Source organism: Camarhynchus parvulus, chromosome 1 (genome assembly GCF_901933205.1).
Source record: "Camarhynchus parvulus chromosome 1, STF_HiC, whole genome shotgun sequence".
Lineage (NCBI taxonomy): Eukaryota > Metazoa > Chordata > Aves > Passeriformes > Thraupidae > Camarhynchus > Camarhynchus parvulus.
Window position 1 is genome coordinate 8,972,283 of NC_044571.1, and position 27,322 is coordinate 8,999,604.

General features: G+C 39.3%; 1 protein-coding gene across 1 annotated transcript in view; it reads right to left on the reverse strand.

Moving 5' to 3' along the window:
* Nucleotides 1-27,322, reverse strand: part of SYTL5 (synaptotagmin like 5) — a 76,537-nt gene that overhangs the window by 5,619 nt on the left and 43,596 nt on the right. The window contains exons 4-14 of the mRNA XM_030953265.1: nucleotides 24,316-24,428; nucleotides 22,969-23,098; nucleotides 20,983-21,108; nucleotides 17,601-17,730; nucleotides 15,749-15,878; nucleotides 13,795-13,901; nucleotides 9,815-9,907; nucleotides 5,786-5,851; nucleotides 4,534-4,712; nucleotides 3,226-3,328; nucleotides 904-1,065 (exon numbers count right to left, since the gene is read on the reverse strand). Coding sequence (XP_030809125.1) covers nucleotides 904-1,065; nucleotides 3,226-3,328; nucleotides 4,534-4,712; nucleotides 5,786-5,851; nucleotides 9,815-9,907; nucleotides 13,795-13,901; nucleotides 15,749-15,878; nucleotides 17,601-17,730; nucleotides 20,983-21,108; nucleotides 22,969-23,098; nucleotides 24,316-24,428 — 1,339 coding nt within the window. The remainder of the gene's footprint in view (nucleotides 1-903; nucleotides 1,066-3,225; nucleotides 3,329-4,533; nucleotides 4,713-5,785; nucleotides 5,852-9,814; nucleotides 9,908-13,794; nucleotides 13,902-15,748; nucleotides 15,879-17,600; nucleotides 17,731-20,982; nucleotides 21,109-22,968; nucleotides 23,099-24,315; nucleotides 24,429-27,322) is intronic.

Below are 27,322 nucleotides of genomic sequence, written 5' to 3' on the forward strand. Positions count from 1 at the left end.
AAAGAAATTACCTAGAAATTAATTACAGAGCAACAGATCCATCTCCCACCTGATAGAAAGGCAAAAATTAAACATTCTCTCCTGAAACCCAAAAGATAATATGATTTCCTTAAATGTAATGAACATAGAAAAACCAAATCACCTGGTCAACCTTGACAATATTAGCTGCACGCCTTATATTTTTTTGAAATTAGAAAGATACACTTTCTTAAATGTCAATCTAAACCCCTGGAATTCCTGGGGATTATGGCTGCTGCAGGAGCAAGCAACAGAGAAGCCTTTAATCCTCTAGTTGACAGCAGCTCTTTGAATCTCTTCCAAACCTGAACACCTTTGCCAAAGCAGGGGAGGCACAGAAGTTACCCTGCCCTCCCCTCAGTACAGGGCATGCTCTGTTTCACAGACCTCTCAATCTGCTGGCTCAGAAGCTTTTTCTTGTGCCTCTCTGTTTAAGGTGAATTAGAGAGATTAAGAAGTTGTTTTGTCACATCTGAAAGGTGTAAAGCACTTTGAACCGAAAAAAATAAATCTTGTTTCTTTAGTAACCTCTTAAGGGTTGGGTTAGGGGAATGGTGGGAAAGTTATTTGTTTTATGTGTTTTTTAAAAGATGAATGTATTTACTAAGTCATTTTTTATTGGAGTTTATTACAGGATGAACTTATGGTTTCTCTAAACCATAAGCTTTTTTTGGTTATTGTTATTAATTAGCCAATCATATGCAAAAACTTTATGAAGACTTTAAAACCAGCAAGCTTTTATTGAATTAAGAATAAGTAATTTTTTTTATTGTCATATTAGACACTTATAAAGTCCTGCTTTATAAAAAAGTTCCAAAGGAAAAAAATAACTAACTCTTGCTAAATTTGCTTCACAGCACTTTCACCAGTCCTGGAAACCCTTACCTTGGGCTGGAGCACAAACCACTCATCACCCTGATTTTCAAAGTTCCAGGAATCGAATGGAATTTCCACTTCCCCAAGGAAGCTGTTCCGTCCAAATCTGTCATAGTGCCAGACAGAAACCTGCAGGGTCCTGGTTTCCAGCTGTGAGTGACTGATGACATACTACCAACAGAAAAAGAGAAAAGGAAACTCTCAGAATAAGCAGAAATAATATTTTCCACAAAGTCTTTTATGGCTGTAGCTCAGTTTCACCAAGCCCAGAGCAGCTAACAAATGGAGCATGAAAGAGAGATTTGTTTTCCTTGCAAGCAAGATGGATCTAGCCAGCAAATTCATAATATTAATATGAAATCTTTGCTGTATACATCCAGAGATAATTTATGTTACTATCACTATGGTGGCTTTGGTTTTGGTATTATTTACTGAGTATTTATGACTATAAAGTAAATTATGATGCTTAAAAATATGATCCTACAAGTTAATTCCTTACAAGTTTATATAAAAGAAGCAGATCAATATCTAGGTTGATAAAAAGAAGAAACCCTGCTGGTTCTTTCATCCCTAAAGAGAGTCTGCTTAACACTGCTTTCCAGAAAGCAGCCTCTAATTTCCAATTTTTTTCTTTGTAGCTTACAAAAACTTGTTCTGAAAGCACATACAGCAGCATCTGCAAGGCATGCACTGAGCCTGTCAGTAACCATTGTTGGGTTTGAAAGCTATTAAAAAACTCATGTCTAGCTATTGATATACCAAAGCCATTAAAAAACTCACATCTAGATATTAATATATCAAAGCTATTAAAAGACTAGCATTGTAGTCTAACAAAACACAGAAAATTATAAGCATCTGGAATTCTGGCTCTGCACACTCTACTTTTAGCAAAAAGCCCATTATTTCCTTGACATTCATGCTTCTCCTAGTGTTAGCTGAAGAAACCCAGATGTCTTATTTTTGCATCAGGAACAATATCTGGACATGGACAAATACTGTACAAAGGCTGAACCAGTCAGGTCAGCTGGCAAATTATGTACAGAAATATCTACAGTGCCTAACCCTAGATGCCAACTGTTCCACTGTGAGAAACCTCATATTCTGCAACAAGGGAGTAAAAGTCAAAGAGGGAAGATACAAGACAGATTTAATTATTTTTATTTTCTTTTTTTTTTTTAAACAGGCTTTTCAGTTGGGATGAACAACTCTTCCTTACCTACACACATTTTGTTATAATCTGGATTTCTGAGAAACTTTTATGTCCTATCTTCACCCAGAGATATTATAGCAATTATGTTTAGTGCTATATTACTTGATAAATAAAGTGCAATTCTTTATTTTTCCCAGTTCAAGCAAGCCTTAATTTTACTCTATACAATTTAAAAATGAGGCTATAAAAGTCTCTCCCTTGGCAAGCAGCATGGCCAGAGTGTGTGCACCTGCAAAATGATTTTGTAGCCAGGCCAAGCCAAGTACACCAGCCAGGGAAAATCTATTTGCTTCTATTACAGGAAACTTATTTAAAATGTACTGAAATTAAAAAAAAAAAACATCAGGAGAAACTAAAAGGAGTTTCTGGTTTCATGGCAGCCTGCTGGAAAACTCCTTTCAGTGGCAGGAAAGGGAATTATCAGGAATTTTGAGGTCAAGATGCCAGGGAGGCAGTGAAGGGGCAGCAACCCCCCCATTCCCACCTGCACAGAGCCAGGGAGGTGAATGAGCAGCTGGTGAGGAGCTCAGAAAAGTTCAGCCTCTCCGGATGGGTGAAGGGCAAGGAAGGAGAGAGCTGTGGGCACTGTGTCCTCAAGCACATCAAGCCCATTGCAATAGAAAATTAACTTCATCTCTGGTTTTTAAGAAGACAAATAGTGAAGCAGATGCTAACATTTTCTTATCAAAGTTAGTTCTGCTTTAGAAATAAGTTAAACCTCCCAGAAGAATTCAGATCTTACTGCAAAATGTTATTTTCTCTTCTAAATCAGTTAGACAGGAAGTTCTAATCCAGCTTTGTATCAGCATCAGGCATATAAAATCTTTAAGGTGCTTTTAACAGCTCTAAGCTCAGGCTAGATGGGAACATCAACAGTTTTGAAAGAGATCTGTGGAAACTGATGGAATTTTTAACCATAAAGGAGAGAACCAAACAAAACTTCCTTAATGCTGAAAGGCAGAAATTGCAACTCATAGGTTTGCTTTTGCTTAAACACCTTCCCTTTTGAGGCATTTCTTCCAAGTTCTAATCCCTGTACTGGAACACAAATAGAAAATACCTGTGAGCACAAGTGAAACATTCATCAGAGCCTGAGAGAGAGAGAGAGAGACTCTTCTCACCTTCAGTGTCTCGTTAAATTCCGGGTTGGTGCTGTTACTTTTAATTTTGGTCTTGCGCTTACTCTGGCGGGACTTGTCAGGCAGAAGGTAGGCTTTGACATAGCTGCAGGGCAAGGGGCAGAGGGTTAGCAAGGAATGTAAAATGACCACTTTGAGCAAAGATCTGGCATTGCTGCATCAGCAACACATATGAGGAAATTAATTTTTGCAGTGTGAAGAGTGTAATCACATCACAGAGAATATGCAAAACATGGAGAGGTATGGCCCTTACCTCCAAACGTTAAGTTAGATAAGATCAGCATTACAGAAGGCAGAGCTAAATTAATTTGTTTATCCTCAGAAATGCAACAGACTTTCCTAACAATTTCCCTTTTGCCATATATGGTTACCAACTGGTCATATATGATTACCAACATATGACAAAAATACAAGCAAATTAAAAACTTTTTAATTTCTATACCACAGATCAATCATGATTAGAGACACTAATTGTTACTTTCTGATGAGAGAGTTTACATATTATACTGAAAATTATGATGAGAAACTTAGAAAACAGCTGGGGTTGTTTAGCCTGGAGAAAAGGAGACCTTATCACTCTCTAAACTCCCTGAAAGGTGGCTGTGCTCAGGGGGGTTGGTGTCCTTCTCCAGGCAGCACTGACAGAACCAGAGGACACAGTCTCAAGCTGTGCCAAGGGAAATATAGGTTGCATATTAGGAAAAAGTTTTTTACAGAAAGAGTGATAAAGTTCTGGAATGGTCTGCCTGGGGAGGTGATGGAGTCACCATCCCTGGGTGTGTTTAACAAAGCCTGGATGTGGCACTGGGTGCCAGGGTTTAGTTGAGCTGTTGGGGCTGGGTTGGGCTCGATAATCTTGAAGGTCTCTTCCAACCCAGTGATTCTGTGAATTCTGTGAAAACATGGTACTTCCAAAGTGAGTATATGGCCCATAAAAAAAAGTTATTTCCATTAATCCTTGCCTCCACAATATCACTCCTCTCATATACTACAGTTTTATGGAAGTAAAAGAAACTTGATGCTGCCTGCCTATTCCTTCATAGTTTTTTCCCTTTTAGTATCAAATAGATTGGCAATTTAAATAATCTTACTGTTTCCCCAGAACAGGTACATGTTGCCTTAAGAAGCACACAGGAAATGCCCTTCCCACAGAGAACCCAAACCCAACCAACACCAAAATGCTGCTTGTGTCAGCTGGATCCTGTGAATTCCCAGGCTTGAGTCCCAAGACCTGGGAGGGGACACCCAGGGGACACCCCAGCAGAGCTGAAGGAAACTCTCAGTGCTTACGGGTCTGTCCTTTGCTTCCTCTCATCTGCAATGGCCAAGTTCCTGCAGCTCCTCACCAGGATGTTGAGGGCTCCAGTTTTGTAGATGTAGCTGATATTGAGGAGGATTTCCCCGCTGACCTTCACGTTTCCATAGTCACCAGTCTCACTGTAAACACTCACCATGCTGTTAATGCTGGTCTGGAGGGGAACAGAAGCAGGGCTCAGAGGCTGAAACAGTCTGCTCTTCCCCAAAATCTGCTATTTTTATTTTTATTTTTATTTTTATTTTTATTTTTATTTTTATTTTTATCTTTATCTTTATTTTTATTTTTATCTTTATTTTTATTTTTATTTTTTCCCATAAAGCTAAAGCCTTGCAATATTGTCATGCTTTTTAGGACTTGCTATAGAAACAGATATATATCATAGAACAGAATTGCCATGATTTGATGTGAAGGGAATAAGAACTGTAGTTAATAGTAGTTTAAATATCTAGGCAGACGTTTTCCTTGCAAGACTCAAACCTGACTGAATTTAAATTAAAATTAAATTAAATTAAATTACAAACATGACTGAATTTAAATTAACACGTCTTAATTAATATATGGACTCAAGAGCAGATAGGCTACATAAACTGTAAGCTCATGTAAGTTCCAAGAAGAAATAAAAATTTAAAAGTCTCTTCTCTGGCTCAACTGGTCACCTCATTTTTACAGAGTCTCATAAGAGAGCTGCTGACGGAGCCCTTAGGAAAACTTACAAGGTTGCTTCCTATAATGGAAATAGTATAAAACCACATTTATTTAAAGTGGCACCCGTCTCTCATCAACAGTTCTAAAAGAAGGAGTAAAATTCAACCCCTACCCCATTTCTGAATATTTTGTAAAGTCAAAAAAATTTATCAATAACGCCACAATTTTTTTCTGCTACAGCATAATGTATCATCCCTAATTCCCTCTTCCTTCACACTCAAAATGCAGTGTACTGCTATGAGGATTCCCTCTTCCAAAAGTTTACATTTATGAAAGAAGTTAATATTTTTTAAAGAAAACTGGAGAAATATGCACACTGCCAGAACCAAAAGCATCTGAGAAATCTGGAGTGCATTTCCTTTTGAGTCATTGAATAAAATTGCTCCAAAACATATATAACCACCTAAATTCTGACACACAGAACCTTGCAAGACACCCAGGTACAGTCTTCAACAACATAGGAGAAAAGAGAGAGAAACCTTAAAAGTAAGCTAGAGCAGAGGATTCAGGAGAACTCACAGTGTCACCATCTGCTTCAGGAACATTTAAATATGTCCATTTTCTGTCAGAACCTTCTGGGGAGTTCTTTAAGGAAGGCAGTGCAAAAGATCAAGAGAAAAGAGCATTAGACTGATATAATAAGAAAGAGTAAGTGCAGTGAGAAATCTTTATTTATATAGAAAGGTAAAGGAAGTTCATACTGCAAAGCCATAGTGAGAAAGCAAGAAAAAGGTATCACCAAATCAGAGAAATGCTGTGCTCTCCACACACTTCAGTATTGAAGGATGGATGCATGGCTCAAAGTAATTACATAGAAATGAGGTCATCTCTGCATCAAAATAAAAAAGTTATGTTTTAGGACAGTAGCTCAGCAGGTTTGGATTCATACTGGATTACACTGGATTTGTTCTCATTTACATGTGCATGTGCATGTCACTCCTCCTTGAAACCAGTCAAAATCTAAGAATTCCTCTATTTGCAGCATCAGTGCCTTTGCAAGAAAGGGCAGTTTCTCTGTGGAGTTTGTAAGAAAAGATGACAATTGCACTAAAATACTGAAACGTGTCACTCTCTGGAAAAAAAAAAAAAAAAAGGTAATTCAATATTGGGGGAGACATTTTCCCTCCTCTGCTTGGCAGAGCAGGATCTCACCAACTGTGTCTTGATCCATCTCCTCCCTGCCAGCTGCAGGGAAGGGCACAGTCCAGGGAAAGGAAAGTCCAGCCACACAGAAAGAATTGGTTTGTGACAAAAGCCAGCTCTCCAAGCACCCTGCCCAAGGCTCCTGCAGCACAGGAGGCTCAAGGGATAAACAGTTCTGTGTCAGTGCGGTAAACAACAACAGACAAGAAAAAGTGTTATTTACATAAGCAATTATTACCCATAAATTTAATTTTATTCCTCATATAGAAAAATAAACAGAAAAAAAAAAGATGGTTTAGATGTATTCATGCTGGCTGGCTTTATCCTTAATTAAGGAAAAAAAAAAGAAAGAAAAATGCTCATCCTTTTAATACTTTTTATAATTGTCTGAAATTCCATTCAGTGGGCTGGTTAAAATTACTGGGGAAAATCAACACATACCAACCAATGTGACATATTTCCTCAAATTTCTAACATGCCTTGAGCTAAATTCCAGCCTTTACCATTTATACATTTCCACCTCTATATATGAAAATATCCTTTTACACTGTTAGGGGTTTAACCACTCCAGTATGTGCTGAAAATGCCTAAATTATCCCTGCAACAATTTGTATGCCCACTTCAGAAAAAAAAAAAAAACAGCCCAAGGTTATACCAATGCAAGGAGGTGGATGAGTTGTTTTCTACTCCAAACATTTCTCTCTCTAATCTAAATACTTTTTTCCTCAATCTTTATGTAAGCAGGCAGCAAGAGATAAATGGCTGGGGTAAAAAAAAAAAAGCCATGGTAGAAGGTCTGAAACAAATAGATGGCACCTGACCCTTGAATTTATGCAAACACAATTCCCGAATTGCTTGCCAAACATGAAGAAAATTATACAAATTTAGTAAAACTTGATAAACTTCACTTTTTGCCCCCACTCCCAGACTCTGTTCTGTAGAATTTACACTGGACATTTCATACACTAAATGTAAAATCCCAAAGAAAAATACTCATATTCCTGCTTAGTAAGTAGCAAACAACATATGAAAGACACAGAGTCTCATTTTGATACCTCACTAAGAATTACATTTGTTTTGCATCATATCTTATTCCTGCAGTGAAGCACTGGAACATTTCAGTCTCACTGATGTGGTGAGTCTTGACAGCAACACATAAATATGTGGAGGATGAAGGATGAAGAAAAAACTAAATTTTTAAATTTTTAAAACAGTTCATGCAATAGCATTGGGAAAACACAAAATAAAAGACTAAAACTGAGATACAGTTTCTCTTCAATGTCACTTTCCACTTCCATTTTTACTCCTTCATGTTGCAAGTAGATTTCCAGTGTCTTTTATCCTTTGTGATATTTCTTTTATTTCCTCAAATATTCATTGTAAGACTTGCCGTACTTATTTCAAATTCAAGAAAGAAAATAAACAAAAAGAGAGGAGAGGAGAGGAGAGGAGAGGAGAGGAGAGGAGAGGAGAGGAGAGGAGAGGAGAGGAGAGGAGAGGAGAGGAGAGGAGAGAGGGAGAGGGAGGGGGAGAGGAGGGAGAGGAGAGGAGAGGAGAGGAGAGGGAAAGGGAAAGGGAAAGGGAAAGGGAAAGGGAAAGGGAAAGAAGAAAAGAAAAACCACACAGTTATGAGTCCACTGTTCATTAATAACATTATTTCAATGTGACTTAAAAGTAAATGGTCATTTGACAGATAGCACAGGATAAAAAATATACTGTGCAAGAAGGCTCAAAGGCTTAAAACAATCAAAGTGAAGGTAAAAATATGATGGGAAAATGTTAGTAACTCACTTAAGGGGAATAAAGAAATGAACCTGTAAAATTGCCCTTCTCTTGCAGGGAGAAGCAGCTGGCCATTCACAACTTTGCCATTAACATTGTATGCAGTGACATTAAAAAACATGTCATGGTGAATAAGGAGAAACAGGAGCATTGAGATGTGAGATTATCTCAAACCAACAGCCCTGGAAAAGCTGCACTTTGCTTAAGAGAAAGGTCAGAGGGAAATCTACAGCAAAGGACAAAACCCAGCACATGGACAGAATGCTGCCTGAAGCGCAGAGGGAAGGATCTCTAAATGCAGTTCCTTAATTAGAGAAAACACTTAAGCCCCTGCAACCCTCCTACCAATATTCAGAGGAAATGAAAATCATTCTGTCTGTAAAATCCCTGGGACCAGCAAGCACAGCAGGCTGTGAGTCACTGCCAGCCTGGGCTAAGTGGGTGCAATTAGCCCAGAGTGCACAGGCTACAGGTGCTCAGATGTGCTGTGTCTACTTCTGTGAACAGCAAAAATCAGAGGGAAAAATGGTCTGACACAGTCAGATCTAAGACATCAAAATGCTCTGTGAGCTTAGGTTCAACCAACTCCATTTCTTTGGGATCAAGAGCTTCACTGGGGATTCCCTTGGCCTTCCTTGCACAGAGACTGATGGGGTGCAATACAGAAAGGACAGTTCTTTGGTTATTGTCAAAGACAATAATTTTCTCCTCTCTTTTAGTATTCAGACTTCTCTTTCTTCATCCTCTTCAGCACTCCACACCCTACATAGAGTTTGTGGCAGCTTTGTGCAGTTCAGAGCTGTTCTTAGACACATAAAGCCATAAAGAGGAGTGGCCAGAGAGGACCCTCTGAAGATATTATCAGTTGCCCACAGATCCTAAAAATGAGGTACACAGCAGATAGTAATAAACTAGACATGTTAAAGGTTGCTTTTATTATCTATTTTCTTTCCCAGTGATTAACAGACTGCATAATCAACAGCAGAACCTTATACCAATTTTATTGCCCCCACCAGGTGCAGCCACCCCTTTATTGTCACAAACCTAATCCCCAAGCACCTCTCCCCTGCAGTAAAGGGAAATACTCTCCAGATGTGGGTGCCATAGGAATCATGCCATGAAGAATGAGAGAAACTGAGCTGGGGGATGGACAATGATTCCATGGAAGTGGGATGTGTGCAAACACACAGACAAATGTTTGTGTCCCAAGAATCTAAAAGATCAGAGAGCAGTTTGAGAAGGAGCCCCCCCAACCCCCCACAGCCTTGTCTTTGTTTCAATTTATTTCAGATCAAGTGCTCCTCTGCAAAGCTGAGCAGTCACACACTGCAAACACCTTTGGTTTGCCTTCTCCACATGTAAGCTTGACAATAGCCCCAGCATATGAGGAAGTCTGCTAATGAGTATGCAAAATAGTTTTCTCTTTCCATGCCCTGCAGAGAACAGCATTTTAGCTTTGAGCAGCATCAATAATATAATAGAAAGTCTATCTGAATGTTAAAAGATGTTTCTCAAGTGTAGAATGAAAGATGAATGTGATAAGTGATATGAAATAAATTCCTTTCTGGAGGAAATATGGTCTTTTGTGGAAGGACAATGCATGTTTTCTACCCAAGATCTTACTGTTGATAATCCACTTGTCATATGTTCATGCTTTCTTGGATAACAAGAGGCCACTATGTCATCAATATCTTCTTCAGTTTCATCCAGATAGCCCTAAATGACAAACAGGCATTTCAGTTGTTGTGTTCTGCACTGTGTTTGGTCAGCCTCTGTCACTTAATTTTGGTTCAGAGGTTTTCCACTTTAGGAAGATGGAGCTGGATGCATTCAAATTCTGTTCTGTAAGGGAATTTTGGTTTACATTTTCCACATCTTTGCACAGACACAGAGCATAAGGGGAAGAGACAGCTGTGGCTTCAGAATTCAGTCGTTAAAGAACTGAAAATCTTCGCACATACACTTCATGTCTTATATAAAGCCAGTTGATAAGTATTTTAAAAAGTAATTAAATTTCTGTATTGTATTAATAATTAAAAGATGGGAAATCAGTAATTGCAGAGCTTCATATAGGTGCTTGAGTTTTAATAAGCAAGACTGAAGTTTAGCATCTTTAACCTAAATATAGAAAAAAAATCATCATTTAAACACAGCAATGAAGTAAAATCTAAACCAAATCTTTAGATGTGATTGATGGTCCTAATGGGACTCTTAACTTTTACCTAAAATAACAGGAAAAAATGCCAGCAGACAATTATAATCCTATTTGGCATAGCTTGGAAATCTCAGTGTTTCCCTAAGCCTTATGGCAGGCATATTTTGAAAGACTTTGTTTTTAATTTTAATAAAGTCAGATTTTCATGTTCCTTATATCTCCTCTGCAGCTATAAAAACCTCACCTTTTGACCCACCTCATTCTCTGTTGCTTAGTTGCTCTCACTCTTTGAAGCTAACCAGAGAAATACTGGATTCAAATTCAGGAGTCTCAAAGACTTTTGTGCTAATCAGCAAACACAGAACAGGCAGAAATGCTGCTGGAGAGTTGAATTCACAGTTTACATAACAAGCTTGCAGCATATTTGCCATACTTTACAGAAACCTGGCTGTTACATATCTTCTCCTTTGCTCCAGTGACTGAACTGGATATGAAAGCACCTGAAAGTGATTTTCTATTACTGCTTTCCCATTGTTACTGCACGTGTAATATTGAGCAGAGGGAAATCAGAACAAGCTATCACCAAAATTTACATACTGAAGAAAACACTTGGTTTCATGTTCTTACCATGAGCTTGCTCGGCTGGTCTCTTATCTTTCTAATCTCTTAAAGGCACTGTTAGTACCCCACAGAAAAAAAAATGAAGAGGTAGACACCTTATACTAAATCAGAGGAAAAACCCTTGGAGACCTAGGCACAACAGAGCAAACTATTTCAGGGAGACAGACAGCTGAATCATTCAAAAGTAAAACCTCCCAGAAACATGAAATAAATAAAAAAACCCAACAAACCACTCTACCTGTAATTTCTATTCCCCTCGTTGAAATCAGATGTCAGGTGATGTAGTCTAGTTTTAAATTTGGAACAAGAATATAATTTTCTTACTTGCCTATGGAGCAGGAAGAAGAAATTCTATACATGAAAAACTTTTTCCTTTACACTGTTGTATGCATACCAGTGAACTTGAAAATAAACAATGTTACATTTTAACTGCAAAATAATTAAACAGAGGCGGGGAAAAAAATAAGGCAACATTTTCAGATTGGGGTGTTTCAGGTCTAGACACTCATATTCTAACATTGCTTCATGGAGTCCTAACAAGTGCTGAATACCAATTTCTGCCTGCAAGCAGAAATCTGAAATTTAAAAAGAAAGGTTAATATTTAACTTACTGTCTGAATTTATTTTGCACCAAAACAATTTCATTTCTCAGGAGTTGTTACAGAATAGCAACCATGTAATTGGTTGCTGTTATTAGCTTATTAAAGTTGGAGCTCGTAGGATATTAATCTCATGGTCTCCAGTGGGGGCTGTAAAATACACATCATCCAATTACTCCTAAAAAAAGCTGAGCATGCAATGAAAAATTCCTTAGTCAGGAATTCAACACACCTCTCTAGAAATGTGCTCACATTTGAACACAACACTGGATTTAGCTGGTACCCCATGCTCCTTGATAAATCTGTACCACATCATGTGGGTTTTGGGGCTTGTCCCTTTTCATTATAAAAAGCAATACTAAGTTAGAGAAGCAAAATATCCATTCAATTTTCCAGCTGATTTCTCTGTATGGCTAATAGGTTTTCCTGACAAAGGTGGGAGCAAAGTAGCTAAAAGCTTTTCCCATCCTTTTTGCTGATAAAATTCCAGCAGTCTGCATGTCCTATTGACATGTGGCATCTCCCATAGCACTGCTGTCAGCTCCCTTCACCCAGGAGCAGGAGACTGAAGGACCTCAGCTGGAAGAAAAGGAGGTGTAACTCCAGCTTTTCTCAGGCTGCAGGAGCTGTTGTTACCATCATCAGATAACTTTCTTCTTGTCTATTACATCAAATAAACTGAATTCCAGCAGGAATACAGCTTTTATCTTAAACCACTGCTTCCATAATGAATATGGGACAAGACTCTGAAGGACTCCTGTGAGACAAACTACCCTAAATGAATATGGTAACACAAAAGCTGATGAATGCAATCAATTCATTTCATAAAGCAGAGAAAGTGAGGATAAGGGTAAAATCAGAGATCTGTGACTCCTCTTATGAATGAATTTTAAAGGGGAATTAACACCAGACTCCAGAGCAGCTAAATCGAGGTTATGCCACAAGAGAGGTGTCCTGTGCTAGCCAAGAAGCTGCAGAGTTTCAGAGATGCAATCTGAAATTTCATTGAGTCAGCAAGAAAGAAATACAAAACAAAATCTCTGATTAAGAAGAGAAAATTCAAACAGGGAACGGAAAACCTCTCTGGATTTGTCATCTCTGGCAGCTGCCTCAGAGAAATATCTAAGTTGCCACAGTCAATTAGAGCACAGAACAGATATAAAGAAATATAAAGTCTGCATTTTTTTATTTTGTGCCTTTCTTCTGCATTATTTTCCAGCTTCTTAATAAAGAACACATCCTTTTTCTCCATTACAATTTTAAAATAAACCACTTATTTTTGAAGTTTTTCTTCCACTAACACCTGACACACAGGAAGGTCTTTTGTTAATTCCTCAAAGATTAACCCAAAGCAACGCTGCAGGCACATTCTCTGGCTGCTACTAATCCAAGAAAAGATGGAAATCCCAACACATGGTTTTCCACCAAGACTCTGATTTCAACACCACAGGAAGGGGAGACATCTGCCATGGCCAATGCTCTTCTGGAAAGAGCAGATGGAAGGGTGAGGCTATGACAACAGGCAAAATGCATCAGCTACCAACACACGTTTGGGAAGTTTAGAATAAACTGTGATTAGATGAAGAATTATTTAAAAAACTCTCCCCCTCCATGCATAATTAATAAGCTTGGATGTTCTTTTATAGCGTTGATGCACATCTGCAGATTGCCTGTCTTGGATATGTGCATAAGAGGAGATGGAAGTTGTGAATCACTTCAGGAAAAAAAGTCCTCAGAATACAAAAAAAAAGGCATGGAGATGTATGGAAGAGTCAACAGGAAGATGAGGCAAGCAACATTGCCAGAAGAGAAAGTTGGGTCTTCCTGCTAAAAATACAGATAAATGGAAAACCAAACCAGACTGGGATTAAAGCCTTTAAACTATGAACTTTCTCAGCATCAAAATTAAAACTTATGCAAATATGAATTAACAGAATTTTGGAGCATGTACAATTTAGTGCCTGGAATTTATTTTCAGGCTAGGTTTCTTTCATCTATGAACTCAAACACCCAGCAAATTAACAACAAATTGGAACCATGACTATTCATTGAAATCACTCTACAGCAAATATACTCAGAGGATAACACTATTAAAAAACTCATTAAATATCCCTGAAAGAATGTCCTGCCTTACCCGCATTTTATATAGATACACACACTGTCCTGATTTCATTGGTCCAAACAAACAGAATTTCCACCAGATGAACATTTCCATATTTATAACTCACCAGTTCCTGATCTAAGGCACTAGGTACAGATTTGCTTCTTATGCTCAGGGTATCCTCATTTCCTTCAGAGAAAGATTCACTCAAATCTATCTCAGATCTGCTACGGTCTGGGAAACAAAAACAATTTAAATGTTGGCTATGGTTTGTACAGAAATATTCCATTTCATCTTCCATACAAGTATTGTCCCAATCCCAATGTTTTTTTAACAAAAAAAAATTAAAACAATATTTTAATTATCTGTCAAATCTATAGTAACTGAATATCACTATGATAAATGGAGAAAGAAATATGCATTCTGATGCTGCTCAGCCTTCTGGGCAATAGTTTTACCCTTGTACTATTTATTTATCTACTCTACTCTGATTGTCTTCTGTGGATGATACCATGGATCATCAAGATTTTGACTTTCTCTGGCAGGCCTGCTAGCCTGGAATGTTGCAAGTCCAAGTCCAACACTGTCTGAGTGTTCACAGTGATTGTCAAATCTACCACCGCCACTAAAATCTCCCCAGCATCTGCATCAGAATCAAGCACCTGGGGATACAAAGGGATGTAGAAAGTATTTCTGTCATTAGCAGTGTTCCTGGTGCAGAAATTAGGAGGAAATAAATAGTCTCAAAAGCTCCAGCAGTTTCTCACAGTCCTACAGGTCTCTCATCCACCCTATAGCATAAGACATAGAAAATCTTTCTCCAAGGCCTCTTAGTCCTCCCCATAGAAGTCTTTTGTGTGACTGTTTCAATATATTTAGAAAGTGAAGAGGGGGAAGAGAGTGCTTTTAGATCCTGAAGGTGGGAATCTGAAAGGTTTTTAACTGTTCATCTTCTACCAGCTCTACAGGTGGTGTGGCAGAAAAGGCCACTCTCCTGAGCTTTGAGTTTTGCCAAAGAGACAAATGCAGAGTCTGAGTCCTGTTCCCAAGTTTCCTGTAGGTTTGCTCAGCACCCATCTGCTTTGGTAACACGAGGTCAGTTCTTATCTACCAGGAAAGCTTCTATTTTGTAAGGTAGCAGGAGCAGCAGAACTTTTACTTCCTAAATAAGGAGCTGTCTGTAACATCTCTGCCTGGAGTTGCACTGAACAATATTCTCAGGGAAACTCTGACACTTTCAAGCTGAAATGTCTGAGGTAAAGAGCATTGCCTCCTTGGACCTGCTCTGTGGGATGCACCTCTGGGTTTCTGCTTTGGGCTGAATCCAGCTACAACAGAGTGAGTCCTGCTGCGTTTCAGAGAGAAGCCGGTACACCCAAACCCACCCCATCAGCCCTGCAGGAAGCTGACTGAGTGCCTGGGGGAAGCAGAAGAGTGCAGGATGCTCCTGCCTCCCATTTCAGAGAGGAAAAAGAGGATTTCCATCTACTACTGCAAAGTGGCTGTGACAGCACCTTCCTGTGTGAGCCCTTTCTACCAACCAGCCTCCAATGAAATTAGGTAAATTAGAGATGGATTGACTTGTTCAAAGCATCACATATAAAAATGAACAGACAAGAAGTCTGTGAGGGGCTGGTTCTCTGGCCACACATTGTTTCCCAAATTTGCTTCTGGGCAAAGTGGCTCTGAAATGTAATGGCAGCAGCAGAGTAATATTATATATAGGCAGTATTTCGCACAGGGGGACACACAGAAAATGATTGAACAACATGCAGTTGTGAATGACATCTTGTAACAACTCTGGGAGAATGTGATTTACCTAGAAATGATGTTGTATCAATGTTTCTGGGGTAAGGATTCCCATTTTTAGTGTAAAACTTGTGAAGGGGTATGAACTTGATTAGTAAAAGGGAAACACTTGATTAGTGCTTTCAGAATGAGCAAGTTTATGAAACTAACATTTGGGTTTTCAACATGTTTCAAGAACAAAAGGAGAGACATAATCCTCTCCTTTCACAAGAATGGGCATAATCCTGTGATAATATAGGCTGCCAGAATGAAGAAAAAGACTTAATACTTGCCTGATGACAAAGATATCCTAGAAACTGCAATGGAAGGTGTTCCAGATGGTTTCCTGCAGTGCTTCTTTACTAAATCTTCAGGTACACTTTCACTTGCTGGAATAATCGTGTCATTTTCCAAGCCTGTGTCCTACCCAAGAGGAAAAATGCACAAGCCATAAATACAATATCTAAGTTTATTCACTACTAGTTTATAAAAAGCATAATTTCTATTAGATTCCAGAACTCCAAAGCTCCTTTAACATCCAGTCTATTACTGAATATATTTAGATTTCAGTCTAATCTGCTTTGCTTAGCACTGATGATGCATAAAATTAGCACAAAGATGCAATTCTTGCTTACATTCTGAGTTTGCAGCTGAAGAATCAGAGTAAAATATCAGGGAAAAGAAACATTCAAATCTATTAGAAGCTTGCGCAGCTCAGAAATTAGAAACAAAAAAAAAAAAAAAGAAAGAAAGAAAAGACAAAACCTATGGCTTTTGTAGTAGCACAATGATTTTAGCCAGGGCAAAACCAAATGCACTTGAACTAATTAAATTATGCCAGTATAACCCCTTAAATAAACTCAATATCCTTGATATCATTATGACCTCTTGCCTCCCTGTAAAAGAAAAGCTAATAAGATAACTCTATTTAAATTAAATGGATTTTTCAAACAAATCTAATGCACATGAAAGCAAGTCAGTCTATGTGCCAACAAGAACATAAATAAAACAACTATTCATTTATTTACAGCTCCCAAAACTGCTCTTCATATACACTAACTTATTTTTTTATTAGGAAAGACAACATATTAGACCAAGTATCTGGAAGTTACAAAGAAAGTTGATGTGTTCAATAGGGCTCTGATCTAAGCACTCTTCTACCATTTTTCCAAATTTTAATGGTAAATTCCCCCCAAGAGGTCCAACAGTATGTGAGAGGTGTTTGGATGTTCTGATAATGCGTTTATAACACATTTTGTTTTATGGAATAATTTTTGCAGAGCCCAGTGTCCAAATCAATGAAAAAACTAAAATCATTTTGGCCTGATTTTCTGCAAGTGCTGGACTTGCAAAATTCCCTTTAGCAGTCAGTGGATTGTGCATGCTTGAAAGTCACATCCTTATTTTACAGCACTTACTCAAGGCTCCGAAGTGCCAAAAATGCTTATTCCTATCCCTTGTGCCTCCCAGTTCAGAATCTGTAACTCATTATCTAATGTTGGACACCCACAGCAATTTTTAGGCAAAAGAGAAACGCCTGCCAACCCAAAAACCTCATCACTGATGAGAGCACGAGGAGCTCTGCTCTGGCAGGGATCTCCACAGCAGAACTGAGGCAGAAATCAGACTTTCCCTGTCAGGCTCATCCTTATCTGGTGGCCCCCAGCCAGAGGAATAAGATGCAATGACTCCGTGATTTCAGAAAGCTGAACAATTGCTTGATTAAACTATACTACATTATTCTACATGCTATACTATACTAAAACTATACTACTAACATACTAAAGAAAAACCCGTGACCCTTTCAGACAGTCACAAAACAGCTTTGACCTAATTGGTCAATCAGTCCAAATAACCATCAGCAGAGTTCAATTAACAAATCCCTTTTGGTAAACAATCTCCATAACACATTCCACATGTGCCAAACAACAGGCGCAGCAAATAGAGATAAGAATTGTTTTCTCTTTTCTCTCTGAGCTTTCTCACTGCCTTCCCCAGGAAAAATCCAGGGAGGGAGAATTATGTCTCTCTCTGTTCAAAGAGTATGTGAATAGCACATATCCTTACTCTCCTGCAAACCAGCCTCCCAGGGCGGATCCAGCCCAGTGCCCCTGTTCGGTGCCCCGAGCCCAGCGCCGCCCTTACCCCGCTGCAATCCGCGGTCATGCTGCGCTTGGGAGAGCGTGCCAGGAAAGCCTTGGCAGTGCTGCCTCTGCCCCTTGCATGTCCTGCAGCAGCCCCTGCACTGCTGCTGCCCAGGGAGAGCGTGCTGCCTCTGCAGGGGAGACAGAGGAGGGAAGGGTTATTTCTCTGAGCAAAGCCAGGCAGCTCATTTAGCAAACTGCTGCAAGGAAAGTGCTGTGCTAACTTTGTGAGAGTAACAGAGCCCTGATGGGCTGGGGGATCACCTGGAAAGGAAAAACACACAGGCAAAGATGAATTATAATTGTTTTACACACACAGGTCATACAAGTACTGTCAGTGCTTCTAGCAGAACTGCAGACGCCTTAATGGGCAGCTCCTGTCCAGGCTGCAGGAGCTGTTTGTCCCTGTTCAATCCATACTGCATTCACATCCAGCAGAGGAGAGACAACTCCTGCAGCCATTCCTACCAGGCTGTTCCACTGGTGTCAAGGGAAACTGCAGTAACACGACATCTCTGGACGCTTCTACAGCCAATTTAATGCCAACACTATCTCCAGAAACTCTAAAATCCTTGCGTATCTGTCTCCATCCATCCATCCTTGCGTATCTGTCTCCATCCATCTACCTATCTATATCTATCTATCTATCTATCTATCTATCTATCTATCTATCTATCTATCTACCTATCTACCTATCTACCTATCTACCTATCTACCTATCTACCTTTATCTATCTAGCTATCTATCTAGCTAGCTAGCTAGCTAGTTACCTTTCCATCCATCTATCTAGCTATCTAGCTATCCAGCTATCTATCCACCTACCTTCCCATCCATCCATCCATCCATCCATCCATCCATCCATCCATCCATCCATCCATCCATCCATCCATCCATCCATCCATCCATCCATCCATCCATCCATCCATCCATCTCCAGAAAAACACCCACTTATTCACTGTCTTGTTTCTACACAGTTTTTTTTGGTGATGTGGTTTTTTGGTGTCCAGTTATGACTCTAGACTCAAACCAGCTGACTCTTTCAACCAATGTAGAAATTTAGGAAGGTTGGACAGGTCTTCTTGGAGGTTTCACATTAGTAAAATGTGAAAGAGTTAGTATTAGTAAAAGTAATTAGTAAATTAGTATTTTAGCATAAAATTATTAGTAAATTAGTAAAAGAGAAAAAAAATCATCTGTGACCAGCACACCAGACTCCAGTTTCCATCTAACATCACAACAGGTGGAAATTTTTCCATTGAACTATTTTCTATTAGAAAATACCGGCAAACCCATGTGAACACTGAGGGTAAGAAAGGGTAATCTGTTGCACTTTTTAAACCTTTTTAAAAAACAAAAATTATTTAAAAATTATTTTGAAATAGCAGACTGATATTAAGGATTTAAAAATGTGTCCTTAAGATCAGTCTGCTATTAGAGAGAGATTTGACACATTTTATACATGTTAAGTAGAAAACAGAAAAATAGTGTTGTGACTATGCCAGGCTTGGTAGACAAGACCTGAGTGCAGTGGGGTGGAGTGCCTGTGTAAATGAGTCTTAAATTCCCACACTATTTCTCCTAGAAGTATCCTGACCTGATGCAGCCTCCCAGTTCATTCAGCAGCAAAATTATTTACAGCATTCAGCAATGAACATTTTTGCTGGAGAAAAAATAAACCAGGAGAAGAGTTGAATTCATAGCCTGGGTTTCCCTGTTCCCAGCTCAATACATCTTCTCTTAAACAGAAACATTAAAAAAGAAGCAGATTTCTCTCTTGGTTTCCCTGCTGGTAGGTGAAATATGACCAATTTTGATGATGTTGCTCTGGGCGTTGGCACAGGACACCAATTTCACTAGGTGAGAATGAGATGGCAAGTAGAGAAGAAGTTGTGATAATAACTCAATACCCCTTAATTTAACAAGTCTTGCACTCTGGCTCCGAGAAACAGCTAGAAAATGATTATTTATGTGAAAGTGAAGCAAGGCAATCAAACATAAAAGCTGTCTTTATAGACTATTTCACTCCTAAATCTGTACAGAGAGTTTATCAGGCGCTGAATTCCACCACCGAAACAAAATTATTTTGCTTCATTTATGGTTAACTGCATGATAACTTTCTTGTAGTTTGGCACTCAAAAAGAGCTGCACAGATCTCTCACAAGCATCCCTTTGTCCTTATCCTGGTAAACTCTCAAGAAAGCTACTAATATTGCATAACCTCAGTATTAAGCAGCACAGACACCAGATTCCTGAGGTTTTGTCTCTTAGATCCTTCACTCATCTCTACTCTATTCAATGAAAATGCAGAAAATGAGCAAAAATTCTACTTCTGGTCTCATTGAAGTCATGTATGAGTCTGCTGGGATATAAAAGGCCTAATAAGCTTAATGAAAAAAGAAAAAAAGTGAACTGGAAGGATTAATGAAAACTAGCTGAAAGCTAGATTGGCTGGAAGGTGCTGCAGCATCCAATGGGAAAGAAAATCAAATTATCAGCTGTCAAGAAGATTGTCACCATCAGCTTCAGACATATTGCAGAACATCTAGAAATTGGGATTTGAATTGTAGATAGCAGAGAAGCAAGTTCTTCCTTGTACAAGAAAGTTTATCTAGGTGCATACTAAACTCCATGATGTTCCTTTTACCTGTTATCCTTTGTTCCGCCATATCTCTTTGGAAACACTAGTTTAGAGACAGGAAATTGCTGTTAGAACTCACAGCAAATTGTTAATATTTTTTCAATTCAAATTGTAAAATTTATAGGTGTGTGCACCTGAGAAAAGACTGTGGGTCTATATCCAGTGTAGGGTATCCAACTGAACAAGGGAACAGTGAGCTATTTTTCTGGCTTCATTTTGAAGGTAGGACATGACAGGAATGTTGCTCTTGGAATTTTATAATGCCATCAGAGGCACTAGCAGAGATCTCTTAAGCCCAGAAGAATGATCAAATAACTGGGACAATAGTCATGGAAAGAGAAGGGCAAACAGCCTTTGAAGAAGAAAACATAAATTACAATCAACTCACATTTCATTAGTAAAGAAAACCAAGGAGCCTCAGTTCTGAAGAACAAAATATAAATTACAATCAATTGACATTTCATTAGTGAAGAACACCAAAGAGCCTCAGTTCTGTAACATGAACACAACTCATCCATTAAAATCCAGAAAACAAAACCAACGTGCTGACATCAGTCACCAGCTGAACATGAGGAGAGTAAGATAAAATAAGTGGAGATAATTTTTTGGTTTGTTGGGTGTTTTTTGTTTGTTGTATGAACATAAGCTCTGTTCCTCAGACAGCATCCAAGGAGACAGAGCAGCCCAGGGCCCTGGCACACATCCCAGGTTGGTCCCAGCAGGAGATGTCCCGGACTCTGCTCACCTCTCGGAGCTCAGAGCTGATTTGCCTCCACGCAGACCTGGGCTTTCAGCCTCTGAGCCTGTGCTCCTTTCACCTTCATCCTTTCCATATGTGATTTCTCCTTTGGTAATGGCCCTGATAACCCTCCTGTTGAGAACAGGGAATAAAAGATTTTCAAAGTTGTGATGCGCGCAGTCCAGTAATTTCATCTAACCTATGGACAACTCTGGATGTAGAGGTCAACAGAGCAGCAAGTCTGGCTACGAAACTGGTTCCTGGGGGAAAAACTTTGTATTTACTACAAACTGCATTTTAAGACATCAAAATACTAAAACATTCCTTCTATTTGAGCTCAGGACCAGAACTGCCTTTTCTGAAAGTCCATCTCTTTTTTGGGGGGGGAGTTCATAATTAGCAAAGTATTTTTTACTAAGTGTGTGTATTTTCCTCTAGAAAATTATGAATTATGCTACACGTATCTTCTCTTTAGACATTTCTAGAATTATATGCATCAAAAGCCCTAAACACGCCATTCCTAAAAAAACATAACATCACTCCCTTGTCCTGCAAAACATGACCTAATGGGACAGAAATGAATGAAATTAAATTTTGCAAAATAATGGTATTTCTCATGACCTTACAAACCACAATAGACTGATAAGTTATCCCATTACACTGTCAGTAGCAGCTGGCCCCAAAAGAGCCTTGCTACAACAAACCACTCATGAGGTACACGAATATGGAACCTGAGGGAGGAAGAAGCAAGCAAGGAAGAGGAACAATAATGAAATATTTCTAAAAGAGGCCACCAAATATACCAGGAAAAGCAAGCCAAATTTTTGGAGGATTAAGTTTCTGTTGTGGGGAATGTCACCACCGAAAACATTTCTGTCCACAAACAGAAATAGAAACACTAAATTAAATAAAAATTATAAAAATAATTGTTTCTTGTAAGGGAATATGACTAATTGGTTTGCTTAAAGGATTTAAATGGAAGGAGAATTAGAAAAGTAAACTTTATTGCCCTATTAATATAGCTACCACTTAGCATGACTCAGAGCAAAATCTAGGTCTATTATAGAGGATTCCTTGGGCTGGTTCGTTTTTCACTGTAGTTTAAGAGGCTAGAGGCATTCTGATGCTCTTTTTCTCTATATTAAAGAGAAATAAGTCACTGTTGTTAATTTCTGGAGTCACAGAAATTCTGGAGTCACAGCAGGTTATTCCATACTCATCTCTCCTTAGAAGTAAAAAACCCATGGAAAGCATCCACCCGCCCTATCTTTAGAATCTCTTATAAAAATGTGTTCTTCCTTTCAACAGAAACAAAGTTTTCCAAATACCACTGAGGCTCCAGCCATGATATGAAATTCCACTCAGGTTTTCTTCCCACTCACCCAATAGCCCCCAGCTAAGTCCAGACACCACCTGTGCAACCACATAGTCAATGCATTGCCTGTGTCCCCTGAGAGTGAATGCCCCTCAAAGGGCACAGCCAAACTGGGGTGAAACCCTGCAGGATGAGCAGCAGCAGCTCTGTTTATTCACTGTCACACACTCTTAGGCTGTACTTGCACAGCTAGAGGCTCCAAGGAAAATTTGTCTTAGGAGCCAAACTGAGCAGTACACATAAAAAAACCAGGTCCTACAAATGGTAGTTTTTGCATTTGCTTCTCTGGCAAGCTTGCCTTTAAGGACACTCTGTTACTTCTGGGTGGAAACAAGAAAAATCCAAAAGTAAAATTGACTTTTTTTCTGCTGCCTTTATAGCTGAAGGATAATTGCTGCTGCATTTCCCAGGAAACAGCAATTTAATTACAGTAAACATGCCTTTAAATGAAGGCAATTTCTAATCCTGGGAAGTTTGAGGCTGATGTGGAAGACTGGAAAAACCCAAAAGAAAATGTATCCAACCATATACAGCTGATTTTAGATTTATCAGTTTTCAAAAAAACACTCAGAAACCAAAACAAAAACCAAGAACAACAACAAAACAAAAGGATTTACCCAATCTTTCTAGGTCTGCTAAAGACAGATTTGTGCCCATTTGTGGAGCAGACTGGTACATCTGGCTTTTCTTCATTCTCTTGGGGTTGATTTTTGAATGTTCTTTCATCATCTGTATTGGAAACTGTGTCTGCAGTGGAGGGAGAAGGAAAATAAAAGGTGAACTGCACAAATAACACAGCACGTCAAACAACCTACAGAAAGAGATAATGAAAAAGCCTTGGGGGATCTTTGCAATAAAATAAAACTTTGGCTTGAGATGTTCCTCATTATCGGCTCTTGCCTTGAACTACACTTCCAGATTTATCAGTGACAATATTTAATAACCAAAGGACCTGAAATTTAATTTTGAAATGTACAGTATCTTCTGTGGGGAATGAGAGAATGTTTTCATAATTAAAATGTTTGTTCACCTAGGAGCAAGGTATGGGGAAAATGGCTTCAGTAGATTTTTCAATATATCTATCAAGACATAAATCATGAAATACCCAATCTGACCACTGACATAATATAAAGGATTTACACACTTGCCAGCTTTACAGTTTCTGAAGCACAGTGATATTGGCAAGGTCTGTGTTTTCCAAGGAGCAAGTCTGCACCATGAATTTTTTCCAGTGGCAGTAAACCAGTCCCTCCCCTTATAAGCTAGGGGATAAAACTGGGCATAAATGCTGCATCTGAAACAACCCAACAGCTTCTGTGTTCAGAGTGAAGGAGTTAAGTGAGTACAAAGCATCAGCATTCAGGAAAAACTCCAATTTCTTACACCAGAGGTCCTGTGGTACCCTGCAAGGTACCAGAGCAGCTCACACTGGCCTGTGCTTGGCCAAGACAGACAGACAGACAATTTACTGTACCTAAAAGTGCAGGTGCAGCTTGTGTGAGAAACCTGGGCAAAAGGAAAGTCTGAATACCAGGTGGCCTGGATATAGCCCATGATCCAACAGAGCACAGGAGCTCAAATTTACCTTTCTTCTTCAGAGTTGAAAAATAAAATTTGAGTGATTTTTACACACCACTGTCACAAATAAGAGAGCCAAAGGCAAAAAATGACCAGGGTGAGATCTCTCCATACAGCCAAACTTCCGGGCAGGAACTGAGAATGAACTTTCTCAGTTTGGACAGGAGTTTTTCAGCAGCTCCCTATCTCCACAGAGATACTTTTTTCACATAGGCCTTACCTTTCCTGAATATTAGTCATTCAAAATCACTGTATAGGCACAAATAAAAAATTAAGATTAAAATACTGATTATACTTCAGTCAGGAATAAAATACAAGTCAAACACTCAAGAAATAAGGTTTTGAACTTATGAAGCACAAGTAAATCCCACTCTTGAGGTCCCTACCTGGGAATTTGTGAAGGATTGACTGTCTGACAACATCAGTTCCAAGATTTGATTGTTTGAAGCGCTTTGCTCTCTCTTCAAAAAACCATTCCCCTGTCACTATCCGTAGCTCTCTGTAAGAGGAAAATGAGAAAAGCCAGAGACACATACACATTAACAAACTTGGCCAACCAAAGCTACTGCAGTTCATCAATCAGCTGCCACACTCAATAATTCTGGGCAACATTTGCACAGTTCAAAATAAAGTGTAGAGACATTGATTGTAGAGCTTGGAATAATAGGACACTTAGCAGGAAAATATCACCTACTTTGTGAATGGAAAGGAATTTTTAGTAGATGGAAATTTACTTGGCAAAAAAGTGTTCCAACCACATTTACAAGATTTCTTTAAAATACACAGAACATTCTGTCATCCTGGTCTTTTGTGAACTACTCAGTGTCACAGTTTCCAATACCTCCAAAATGACAAAAGACATAGAAACAGCAACACTGGATTGAGGGAGAAAATCCCCCACCAAAGCTCCTGCCAGATGAGTCAGCAGTTCATGGACCCTACGTGGTTATAGAGACGTTGCTGCAAGTCCATATATATTTTTAATTTCTAGTTTTTTATGCTGACACTATCTGCAGTTTCTACACATGGCAGTGCTGCTATGAATTAGCTGTGTGCCAGAAATTTAGAGCAATGGAAGTTTGTCTTTGCTGTTCTGAATAATGCTGCTTTTTCTGGTTTCAAATTCTTTTACTTATACTAGCAATTAAGAAAACCTGTACTGGCATTGCTGTGTTTTTTGCTGGGTATGTTTTCATGCTGGTTGTTAGCCTTTTCCTGAATTGCTTTCATTATGGCACAGCATCACCATTTCTACTGCCTCACTACACACACTTAATGGTAAAAAGCTACTAATCATGAATACTCTAATAAAAAACAAATAAACAGACTAATAACTCCCAAACATTAAAAACTGATTTAGCTCCAGACTAAATCAGTTCCTGCTTACTGTTCATGTTCCTGCTTACTGTTCAATAAGAAAACTTTCAAACCTCTACTGGAAAAGATATCATCCAGTCCCTTGGGCATGAAAATTACCACAGATGGATTTAAAGCACTGATCAATATCTTCACTATTAAGTTATTTCTGAGTCATGCCTGAATGCAGTCTCACTTGAGAAAATACTAAAAATTACAGAATAACATCCTGACACTGGTGAAAATACAAATATTATCAGTTTGTCCTAGTCTGTTAATGAATCATGCATCTTTCATGAGTCACTAAAAAAAAGAAAAATTAGAAAAATCAAAATCCCAAACACATGTCCACAAGCATAGAAATGGATTGTTGCCGTATCTTGTTGTTTCAGACTCCTACTGAAAAAGCCCTCCATAATTCATCATCACGATCACTCAGTCATTGTGAAAGGTATTAAATAAAATCTTTATGCTTCAACTGGGAATTTTAAAATTACTTCTGTTGGTTCCAAACACTGAAATGGATTCACTTCATTAGAAACTATGCCTGGCCTCCTGGTGTAAAAAATGTTCTTTTCTCAGAATGTGTATTTTCACAATTCTCTAACAGCACTTACTTCTCTGTGCAGTTATTTTATTGCAAGACTTATGGCATGTTTAATGTTTTGCATCAAACCATAAACCTTCCAGACCTTTCACTACACCATCAAATTCCATTGCAATGTGAATGACATATCACATTGCAGTATCATCTATCCAGTAAATTCATTTTTTTCCTCAGTTACTACCAAGTTTGACTATCAAATTCCACAAGTGCTGCTTTCCCCTTGGATGGAGATTTCACCCATCCCTGATATCTTACCAGAAATACTCAACTTGATCAAGGTCATACAGAACACTGCCCACATCCTTATCCAGAGGAGCATCTTCACCCTCCTCCAAGCCCTGATACCCTGAAGGAGCTGTGACCTTCCCCCAGGATTCCAGCAGAGTGGGACAATGCTCCACACAGAGCTCCAGGCTTTACAGCCAAACCTTGCAATTGTTTCCACACACAGCCCTGACAGTGACACCCACCTGGGCTGCTGTGATTCATGGAGGGGCAGCTCTTTGCCACAGAGCCCCTGGAGAGCCATCCCCTATATTTGCTGGCCAGATGTGAACAGTGATGAGGGAGAGGAAACCTCTGGTGCCTCCTGCATCGCAGGTGCCCAGGGGCTTTCAGCCTGGGTGGAAGGGTGGCTGAGACCAGAGTGTGCTCGTTTTACTGTCCACTACTTTTGTGATCTGATGTGAGATTTGAGCCTGTAATAGCAGGAACAAGAGTTCAGGGAGAGTCCTGGGGGCTGGAGAGACCAAAGGAGCTGCAGACAAGGGAAGGATGGTTGTGGCAGCTGTGGAAGGAGACCAGGATGGAAGTGGATGGAGGACTTCGGGCTGTGCAAGGAAGGACCAGCAGTGCTGTTGCTGGTGGAGGCAGGTTGTCCCTCAGCATCCATCCCTGGGAGAATGCTCTCCTCTCCTCCATTCCACTGTGGCATGGGACCTCAGAGCTCACCCTCAGACTCTCTCTCTGTGTCCCAATCCCATCCCACACCTGAACAACCTCTGCTGCTCCTCTGTGGTAGGAAAGCAGCCTCCAAGATGGGAAAGGCTGGCACCAGGCTGGCAGTGAGGAAGGAGAACTGTACAGAAGGACTTTCCCTTCCTTTGCCATCCCTGTGTAACTACTGACCCAACACTCATCTTCCTCAAAACATTAGCTTTGCAGGGAAGGGACAGTGTGAGTGTGTTCACAGGGGTCCGAGGATGAGGGAAGAGATGAGAATCTGACTCCATGTTTCAGAAGGCTTGATTTATTATTTTACGATATATATTATATTAAAACTATACTAAAAGAATAGAAGAAAGGATTTCATCAGAAGGCTAGCTAAGAATAGAATAAGAAAGAATGATAACAAAAGCTTGTGTCTCAGACAGACAGTCCGAGCCAGCTGACTGTGATTGGCCATTAATTAGAAACAATTGCTTGAGACC